This window comes from Eubalaena glacialis, chromosome 4 (genome assembly GCF_028564815.1).
Source record: "Eubalaena glacialis isolate mEubGla1 chromosome 4, mEubGla1.1.hap2.+ XY, whole genome shotgun sequence".
NCBI classification, from domain to species: domain Eukaryota; kingdom Metazoa; phylum Chordata; class Mammalia; order Artiodactyla; family Balaenidae; genus Eubalaena; species Eubalaena glacialis.
Window position 1 is genome coordinate 184529237 of NC_083719.1, and position 10137 is coordinate 184539373.

At 57.9% G+C, this 10137-nt stretch overlaps 1 protein-coding gene across 1 annotated transcript in view; it reads left to right on the forward strand.

Moving 5' to 3' along the window:
* The window catches only part of TLE6 (TLE family member 6, subcortical maternal complex member), a 28062-nt gene extending 18058 nt beyond the window's left edge, over positions 1–10004 (forward strand). Inside the window, 14 exon segments of the mRNA XM_061189074.1 lie at positions 832–905; positions 3638–3692; positions 6157–6219; positions 6306–6600; positions 6703–6990; positions 6992–7078; positions 7169–7272; positions 7358–7395; positions 7749–8001; positions 8100–8350; positions 8644–8785; positions 9169–9319; positions 9582–9658; positions 9818–10004. Of these exon segments, the coding sequence (XP_061045057.1) occupies positions 832–905; positions 3638–3692; positions 6157–6219; positions 6306–6600; positions 6703–6990; positions 6992–7078; positions 7169–7272; positions 7358–7395; positions 7749–8001; positions 8100–8350; positions 8644–8785; positions 9169–9319; positions 9582–9658; positions 9818–9922 (1983 nt within the window). The 3' untranslated portion in view covers positions 9923–10004.
* The last annotated feature ends 133 nt before the right edge of the window (positions 10005–10137 follow it).

Consider the following 10137-nt stretch of genomic DNA (forward strand, 5'->3'; position numbering starts at 1 on the left):
GGGTCCCCACCACTAATCAGCACAGCTGGAAGCACCAGAGAGTGATGAATGAAAGAACAGAGGATGTAGGGAATGCAGTGGGGTGCTGGCAGTCAGGGAGGGGTTTGGGGGCCCGGGACTGAGTCCTGGAGGAGAGAAGACCAAGGTGGGTGGTGCTGGAGGCCGAGGGTGTGTTGGGGCTAGTTCTGTCCTCTGCCACTGCCCAGCCTTCTGTGCTCATGATCTGCCATCTCCTCTTTACTTTTAGAGTCCCTGGCTAAAGTCCTTGTGACTCCAGCCTGAAGACTGACTTCTTGGGGCCATCTCAGCCCCCACGGGCACCCTCAAAGGATGGTGAGGCATTAGCCCCTGGGGGAGGGGGCAAGAGGCTCAAATCTTGTTCTCCTGCTCCTGAGGGACGGACATGGGCCGGCTGGCCAGGCCTTCAGCTGGCGACAGTAACCCATCATACTTTAAGGCACTTTTCTTTTTAAACTTATTATTACCCAGGTGATAAAACATAGGGCTACATCATCTACTCAATTAATATTTTACAAGCAAAAGTCCCTCTCTGCGCCTCCCCACCCGCCATTACTTCCCAAGGAAAACCATTTCTAACAGTTCAGGCCAGGGGCGGGCAAGCTTCTGTAAAGGGCCAGAAAGTAAATATTTTCAACTTTAGGCCAAAAATCAAGATGGAAGATACCCTGTGGGTACTTAAGTAATAAAAGAGAAAGCAAATTACTTTCAGGTCTCAGGAGGCCCTACCTCACCCTCTTTGGGGCTGATGACCTAACGGCAGGGATACGGGGAGCCTGTGGGTTTTCTTCATCCCTCCTTCGACCTCTCCAGGCTCATCCTGAGGCCGGCCTTCCAGCCCGGAACTATCAGGACGCCCTGGATCAGCTCAAGCAGCAATTCCCCAGGTGAGGGCCATTCTCGGGGGCTGGAGGCCCCGCTGGGGCCCTAAGTCCCACCGAGGGAAAGAATCCCATCCTTGTCTCCATGGCCCAAAAGACAGGACCAGTGCTGGTGGGGGGCGGGGAGGGGGGGAGGAGCCATATTGAAGGCTGAAGCAAAAGGAAAGGAAAACCAGTAATACCAATCCTGGCTTTCATTTAAATTTTTGATTTTGTTGTTGTTCAGTGTGAATTTGCTTGCATTCAATTATGTTTTTTAAAATACCGCATTAAAATCATATTCGTCTTGGCGCCTTCTTCAATGTGGCACCTGGAAGGAACTAGCTCACTTGCCAGAACTGCCCTGCTGGGGGGCTGGTGGCAGGGCTCATTCTGGGGAAGGGTCTTGAGGCCTCCTCTTGCAGCGGGTTTGTCTTCCCTGGCAGGTTCCCCACTCACTTGACGACACAGATGGACAGCGCTTACTACTTGGTGAGCCCCGGCCTGGGAAGCCCCGCCCTCTCCGGGAAGCCCCGCCCCGCCCCGCCCCGCCCCGCCCCGCCCCGCCCCGCCCCTACTCTCCCCACCACCACCAGGTAGCCCCTCAGGAGCCTCCTGGAAAGGCTGTTGAGTTTGGCCTCAGGATCCGGGTTTGGGGGCACCCTCTCCTCTACTTTGCTTATTTTAGGCAAGTGAGTTAACCCAGTGAGCACCAACTTCATGTGAGTTTTTCTTAATTAATAAAAGCCTTGCTGTGAAAACAAGTAATTCTGTATTTAAATTAAGGAGAAGTTTCTTCAGCCCACAGTTGATGAGTTAGGGGTACAGCACGTGATGGGAGTCCCTGCCCTTCAGGAATGTATGTTCTAGTGTGTGCTGTCTTCTGGAACTTTCCACAAAGATAGGAATGTTCTCTATCAACAGGGTCCAATATGGCACCCACCAGCCACATGTGGCTACTGAGCTCCTGTAAGGAGCTGAATTTTAATTGACTGAAAGTTAAAGAGCCACATTTGACTAGTGGCTACCCCATAGGACCCGGCAGCTCTAAGTGAAGGAGAGAGACAAATAAGTAAATAGAGAAACAAGATTCACAAAATGTAAGTGCTTAAAAGAACATAGAAGGTGAAGCGGTGAAAGTGAGTCAAGATTTTGAGCTAAGGTAGTCAGGAAGGGCTTCTTGAACGTGAGACACAGTGACACCATGTCTCACTGTGTCTCACGTTCACAGCGAGACATGGAAGATAAGGAGTTCCTGCCGCCCTAGAGAGAACAGGGAAGGCTGTTTCAGGCAGAGGGCACAGCCGGTGCAAAGGTCCTGGGGCAGGATCGGGCCTGGTGTGTTGGAGGAACAGCGAGGAAGCCTGTGTGTCTGGAGCAGAGTGAGCGAGGGGGAGAGAGGGAGGAGGAGAGGGCAGGGAGGGAGCAAGGGCAGGTTGTGCCCCTCTTTGACCTCCACTTCATACCTAGAATGAAAACCAGGGGTCTCCCTAATTACTTCTTACTCTGAGTATGGTAGGCAGTATCCCATTTGATGAGAGCAGGGACCAGAGAGGTAGCATGACTTGCCCAGGGTCACACAGCATTCAGTTCTGCACTCTTGCCCACTTCCATCGACCACCTCCCAGTGTGATCACTGTTGTTGCTTTGCAGTTGCAGGAGATCCGGCAGGGGCTCCAGGAACATCACAAGCAGGTGAATGAGTGACCAGGAGCTTGGAACAGGGCTGCCCCTCCTTGCAAGGCAGGGGAAAGGGGGAGAGAGGGAGGGGGTGAGGACAGGGAGGGGACAGGGCAAGTCTACTGGGCCTTGTGGGCCGCGGAGGTGGACTTGAGCTTTTCCCCCTGAGGGAGGTGGGAGCCCTGGAGGGCTGGGGGCAGAGGGGACGGGGCCCATAGTAGAATCCCCAGGGTATCCGTGGGTCCCCCACATCTCAGGAGTGCATCTCTGGTCCTGAGCCTCTTCCCTCCGGTCCTGCTCGCTGGTCCCTGCGTGCCTGGAGGAGGCCACGGGCCTGTCAGCACATCGCAGGTTAGTTGCCTGTGCTAGGAAGGGGCTGTTATGTGCCAGGCATGGCCGGATGCAGTCTCCATGTGTCTGAGGTTCCCAAGGGCCTGGCTCACACTCGGGGGTGGGGGGAGGGACAGGCCTGCACTGGGGGCCCAGCTCCCAGCACAGGGAGCCTTGGCCAGGCTGAGCATGGCTTCCTCCCCGCCTGTCCTCCCGCCACCTGGCCCCTTTCTCCTGGGTGCTGGCAGGACTTTCTGCCTGTGCCAGATGTGACTGGCAGAGGGCCAGGGCCATGTCTGCGACTTAGCGGGGCCTGGGGTGGGTAGCTCAGGGAACAGGGAAAGACAGATCCAGAGGCGGGAGTGGGGTGGGGCAGGAAGCAACCAGAACACGGTTATTCATTCAACAGATATTTATCCATCACCTCCTTGCCAAGTGCAGTTGTAGGCGCCAGGGAAATAGCAAAGGAGAACACAGACAAACCGCTGCCCTTGGGGTGAGAGGAGCTTGGTAAACAGAAGTGTCAGATGGTGAGGGCTGGGCAAGGCGGGGGTGGAATTGAGCAGCCCGAAGGGGACGTGGGGGGAACCAAGGTGGGAATGGGTTACAATTCAGGGTGGTCAGGGAAGGCTCGCTGAGAAGGTGACATTTGGGCAAACTCTTGAAGGAGATCAGAGAGGGAGTGTAGATATCTGGAAGGAGGAGTAGACCAGGCAGAGGGCACAGCCCGTGCAAAGGCCCTGGGGCAGGACCAGGCCTGGTTCATTGGAGGAACAGCAAGGAGGCCCATGTGTCTGGAGCAGAGTGAGTGAGGGGGAGAGAGGGAGGAGGGGAGGGCAGGCGGATGGGGCAGGTCGTGCAGGGCCTTGTGGGCCGCAGGGAGTACTCCGGCTTTTACCCCCAGGGAGGTGGGACCCTGGAGGGCTGTGGGCAGAGGAGGGGCGGGGCCGACTCAGGTGCTCACGCGCGCCCTCTGTTGCTGCTTTGGGGAGGATGGATATTTGGGGGCCAGGATAGGAGTTGGGGTCCAGTTGTACCATCCAGGTGTGGGAGGCTGGTCACTGAGCCGGTTTGGTGGTGAGAAGCAGAGTGTGGATGTGTCAGGAAACTGACAGCATGTGCTGAGTGTCAAGACGTAAGGGGAGGAATTCCGTGGTGGTCCGGTGGTTAGGACTCCGTACTTCCACTGCAGGGGACACGGGTTCGATATCTGGTTGGGGGAGTTCTGCATGCCGTGGGGTGCTGCCGAAAAAAATAAATAAGACGTAAGGGGATGAGGAGGACGCAGGAGGGTCGCCCGTAAGCACCCTCCTCCCCCAACAGAAGGCCCCAGGTGATGATCCCTAGCTGACTTGTGGTTTCGCAGGGACCACCTCCCCCTCCCCTGTTTCCTGTTCCTCGTCTCCCAGCCTCCTTGCTGTGTATTTAAAATCCTGAGCAGTAGCAGCAGCGGCAACGCCCCCGGCTCCCCAGCCGCCTGCACACAGCTCTCCCCAGGGAGGACCAGCATGCAGGCAGGAGGGAGCGGCACTTTTCATGCTGAGTGCATTAAAGTGCCAGTAAATTGCACATTAACGAGCCAGGGAGAATTGGGGAAGGCTCCCCTGGGCCTCATGCTGCTGGGAGGCCCAGCTGGGGAATCCATCGCTGGCTACCCTAGGAGGCAGCCACCTGGAGCGCCCAGAGCTCAGGGAGGGGGTCCTCCATCCAGCCTCTCCCTCCACCATCCTGCTCGCCGCCACCCCCCACCCCGCCCCCGCAACCAGCGAGGGGCGTGGGGTGGGACCAGGCTGCCAGTGGAGGCAGGTAAACACTGCTGGGCTCCAGGTGTCCTGACTTTAGGAAATTGACTTTGATGCTCTGAGCCTCAGTTTTCTCATCTGCAGAATGGGAACGCCAGTGGTGCCCGTTCAAAAGAACTGACAGCCACAGGGCTTATGCCACGTTCCTTAGCAATTATTTTTTTTCTGTGAATCACAATATTTCCCCAGGAATTTGGAATTCGCTCTGGGCCAGACAGCTTCTTGGCATCCACCATGGAGGGGCATGTACATTCGGAAGGCCCACGGCACTGCCTCCAAAGCCAAAGGCCAAAGACTAAATCCATGTCACCCTCTACAGTAGCCACGGGACACACGTGGCTATTTACACTTTAATTGGCAATCAAGTGGCACCGTCCACATTTCAAGTATTCAACCTTAGCTGGCGGGTCTAGAACATTCCTAATATCACTGTATTTAGTCCATCTGGACTAAATATAGCTGCACATTCCCGTAGAGCCCCTTATCAGGCCGAGAAGGTGGGTCTCCCCACAGCGAATTCCTGGCAATACTGGCAGTTCGTGTCTTGCGTGGTCTGTGTCCTCAACTGGCTGCCAGGCACGTTCTAGGTTCGTGCCTCGCCGTCTACTCTGGCAGCCCCCAGCCCCACGTGGCTATTGAGCACTTGAAATGTGGCCCGTGGGACAGGAGGGATTGCATTTTTAATTAAACTTAACTTTATATTTAAATAGTGACCTGCAGCCAGTAGCCACTGTTCAGGGAGGTACAGTCTTGAGGAAGGAGAGGTTAAAAACAAATCTGGTACCTGGGCCAGATAAATGCTCTTGAGAAAAGCAGTAGGACGTGCCATAGGAGGGAGCCTGTCCTAGAGGAACAGATGGGCAGCCTGCTGGGAGGGAGAAAAAGAAAATTTAGGGTGCCTTCCATGACCACAGAAACTGTTCACTTAAATCTGGAATCGGTAGTAGCCACATGGCTTGACTTTAAATATAAAATAATATAAGTGACCCTCCCACCAGGGCCCCTGACTTCCCTGTCGCCAGCCCTGCTCCCCAAGAGGTAACCATTGGTTCCTTAGGATCTTTGCAATGTTTCAGCAGATTCAAATGTCATCCCCATAAGGGGGACATGCGTACACACGGCTTTGCTTCCTGAAGCCATTTTAAGCAAGGGGGTGGCATTCAGGCTTCTGTTTCCAAACATCCCAAGAAAAGCAGCTGGGATGGGAACCCCGATCTGACTTGACTTGTGACCATATTATAGTGGTGACTGGTCATTAGGGCTCAATTTTGTCACCCGCAGCCAAGGGTGGCCTCTGGGTACCGAGAGCTTGCTTTTTGCTTAGGTGATCGTGAATCCACCCAATAACGTTCAAGGGAGGTGGTGTAGCCTCACTTTGTGAACAGGGAAACTGGCTTGTAGGAAGGTATTCGCACCCAGGGCTGTCCTTTAATGAAGCTTTAGCTGGGATGACGTTCCCCTTCCAGGCAGAAAACTTCCTACAGATAGTGGAGACCTGCGGCCAATCCCTGGGCTTCCAGCTGCGGGAGGTAGGTTTCTGGGTCCTTGAGTAGGGTGGGGATAGGCTTGGGGCAAAGGGTGCATCCTCGTGTCCCTCACGACCCTGTGCTTACAGCACCAGGGAAACCAGGCGTTCCCCAGTGAGCAGCCCAACCAGGGCCCCCAGCACCCAGAGGCCAAGACCCCACAGCCCTCCAGTCTCCAGGGGCCAGACTTCGAAGACATCATGGCCACGAGGTCATCCGACTGGCTCCAGCAGACCCCCGGAGTGGACGACCATGCAGGCCACCAGCTAGACATGCGGCCGTCCTGGGACTCGGAGCCCCGGTTTTGGCAGGATGTTCTGACAGAGCAGCTCTGGCAGATTTTTGCTGGGACCCAGGATCAGGGGGAGCGCCCGAGACGCAGGAGTGAGTCTCCCTGAGGGTGAGGGGAAGTGGGGGATCAGGCCGCGTGGAGGGGCAGCACCGGTTGAACTGGCTCCTCCCCCTCATCCCCTTCTGTCGTCATAGCAACAGAGCAGGCGCCAGGCCAGGTAAGTAACTGGAATCCTCGGTACCCGGAAGAGTGGGCTTTGTCCTGGCTGGGCCGCCTGGCTTTGACCTCTGGATGCCCGTGGGATTGGCATGCCTCCCCCACCCTCAGTCCTTGGATACCCTCAGAGGACCTGAGCCTGTCTGCAGCTCCGCCTGGGCGGGAGGATGGGACTTCAGGCAGTTGGAGCGTCCTGTCCACACTGCCTGGGCCCGCCTACCGTGTTCCAGTTCTCAGACCGACCCTGGGCAGGTCCTTTGGTCTGAACTGATCTCCCCAATTCCCGCGGGCAGGAAAGCCAGGAGCCAGCACCACGACACTTGGGAGTGAAACTGCTCCCCAAGGACACTTTGGGTAATCCTGGTGGGAGGAGGGCAGCCCGCCTGGGTGGGGGGGTGGGAGGGGAGCCACGCCTGCCACTGATCCACTCTTGTCTCTGCCCAGTTCTCAGCCCAGCTACGCCCTCCCCCAGCTCCTCTGAGGGCTCCCGAAAGGGAAGCACAGGACTGGGCACTGTAGGAGAGGGGGTGTTCTCCCGCATGGCCCAGGTGAGACCCCCGCACCCCACACAAAGGCTGGGGGGGCTGGGGCGGGAGGAGGATGTGGCTCAGCTGTGACCTCGTCCACCCGCAGGAGCTTGCCGTAAAATCCTATCAATTTCTGAAGCCCATGTAAGTATGTCCCAACCTTGCGGTCTGAGGCTAAGGGAGCCCAGATGTGGGGGTGAGAAGGCTTCCTGGAGGAAGGGACATAATGGTTAGGACCTTGAAGGATGAGTAGGAGTTTGCTGGGATAGGGCAAAACATGTTAGGCAGAAGGGAGCAGTGTTTGGTCACGGGAGAAGGAGACTACTTGGAGGGGTGTGGGTAGAACCTGGGGGGACATAGAGTGCCGTGGAGAAATGAGGCCTGAGAGAACCCCAAATCTGAAAAAGAATGAAGCCCCTCTGGGGCTTGATAGGTGCCCTGCTCTGGGCAGAGAGGCTCACAGGCAGGCTGGTGACCCTGAGGCCTCCTCTCCCAAGATGCTGGGACCCTGAGGACTTTGAAAACACGTGGAATAGGCCTGATGCCTTGCCCTGGCAGTCCAAGAAGCTGGCCGTGCCACACAGAGTGGAGAAGATGCGGAGGCTAGAACATGGGGAACCCGTGCTGGCCACGGCCGTCAGCAGCTTCACGCGGCACGCCTTCACCTGCGGCAGGGGCGGCGTCAAGGTGTGGAGCCTGGTCGGCCAGGTGGTGGAGGCCAAGTTTCCGGAGAGCTACCTGCGCGTACAGGTGAGGGTAGGGCTGGCTCTGGGGCGGGGCTTGTGGGAGCAGGGAGAGCCCCCCACCCTGCAGGGGAGGAAGCTCACCCCAGGCTCTGCCCACCCCAGACCCAGAGGGCCTACCTGCGCACCTGCTTGCTGTTCTCAAACAGCACGGCCCTGCTGACGGGCGGCCACAACCTGACCAGCGTGAGCCTGTGGGACCTGACGGCACCTTCCCTGTACGTGAGAGTGGAGCTGCCCTGTGCGGGCCTCACCTGCCAGGCCCTGGCCGCCAGCCCTGAGGACAACCTGGCCTTTGCCGGCTTCACCGATGGCAGCGTCAGGATCTGGGACCTGCGGAACCAGAGCGTGGTCAGGTGTGGCCCAGGGGTGGGCGGGGTCACCCTGAGAGCCCCTTCCCACCTGGACCCCTGAGTAGGGACCCAGCAGTCTCAAGGCCAAAGCCCCTTTCCTTAAGGAACTCTTGCATTTGAGAGTTGAAGACCCAGGTTCAAACCTTGGCTGGGTCCTTGAAGCCCAGTTGTGGTACTTCTTGCCTGCCTCAGTTTCCCCATCTGTCACCCGGGTGTGACTGGACGGGGGGTGTCCTCGGGGGCCCAAAGCTTAGAGTTTCAGCCCTGACCTCCCTTCCGATGCCTCTCCTGGCCAGGGACCTGCCGGGTCACCTGAACGGTGCCAAGAGCATCGCTGTCAAAGACCAGCACATCTGGACGGGGGGTCTGGACGCCTGCCTGCGGTGCTGGGACCTGAGGACGACTGGGGAGCCCCAGGAATACCAGTTCGAGTCTCAGGTGTGCAGCTGGGATGGGGCCTGCTTGGCCACGTAGCAGCTGGGCTGTGGACTGAAGGAGGTGGACGCTGGCGGGAAGGGCAGGGGTTAGTGGTACCTCAAGTCTCAGTGATGCTCTGAAGAGAGGGGTCCTTAGCTACATCCTCGTACTCTGTATCGGGCTCCTATTCTCATTGAGTCTCTGTGATTATCCCATAAAGCAGAGAGGACCACACCCATTTTGCAGATGAGCCAGCCAAGGCCGGATATGTGAAGTTGCTTTTTGGGGGTCTCGCAACCAGGAAGCGGGCAGGCAGTCGGCCCCCGGGATGGGTCCCTGTGCTCCTGCCACCTCTCGGGCCCCGCTGGGACCTGGACAGTGTTTCCCTGATGCCTTCTCCCCAGATAATGAGCCTGTCCCCCAGCCCCTCGGAGGACTGGGTGCTGGTGGGCACAGCCAATGGCCAGCAGTGGCTGCAGCCCAGCCTCGGGGGCCAGAAGTACATGGTGGGGTGTAAGGACGGCACCATCCTCGGTCTCAAGTTCTCCCCGCTGGGTGAGTGGCCAGGATCGCGGCGGGGAGTCTGCCGTGGTCCCCAGCCTCCCACAGGGCCCTGCCTCACTAAGACTGACTCCACCTAGCCCTTTCTGACCCTTCCTGACCCCCCCAAGCCCTTCATCAGCAGGAACCGCCCTGAGTGATGCTCTCCGCAGGGGTGTGAGGGAGGTGGGGGGCTCCCTGTTTCTCAGATCCCCAGGGGTCCAGCCCTCAGCTGCCAGCTTTCCCCATGACCGGGCCCCCCTCTGCCTTCTCCCAGGCCAGTGGTGGGTGAGCGTGGGGACGGACAACCTGGTCAGCGTCTTCAGCATGCCCATGGGGACCACGGTGGTCCAGGTACGGGGGTGGGGCAGGCGGGCGGCATTCATTGGGCTGAGCCCAGGGGTCCAAATGCAGAGAACGCCCCCCCAACCCAGGGACCACGTTTGAATAGATGGGCAGATGTTAAGGGCAAGGATGGGTGAACCCCCTCGCCCTGCTCCCCGACTCTCCCAGGTACCCGAGACGTCCTCCATCATGTGCTGCGACGTGTCCCCCAGCAATCACCTGATCGTCACGGGGTCCAGGGACCACGCCTCAGTGTACCAGATCACGTACTGAGGGCTCGCCAGCATGGGTGGGGCGAGCACAGCTGGACCTATGATCTTTGTCACGTGTAATAAAAGCATTTGGAAAAAGCACGGATACAGTGCTGCATCCTGTCCCCTGGCCGTCTCGTGGAGATTTGGAAGGACTTTGTCCAGCCTGGGTCTCTGAGCCTTTTGAGTCCACATTCCCTGAGAATCAGATCAGAGCCACTGACCCCTGCCATCGGG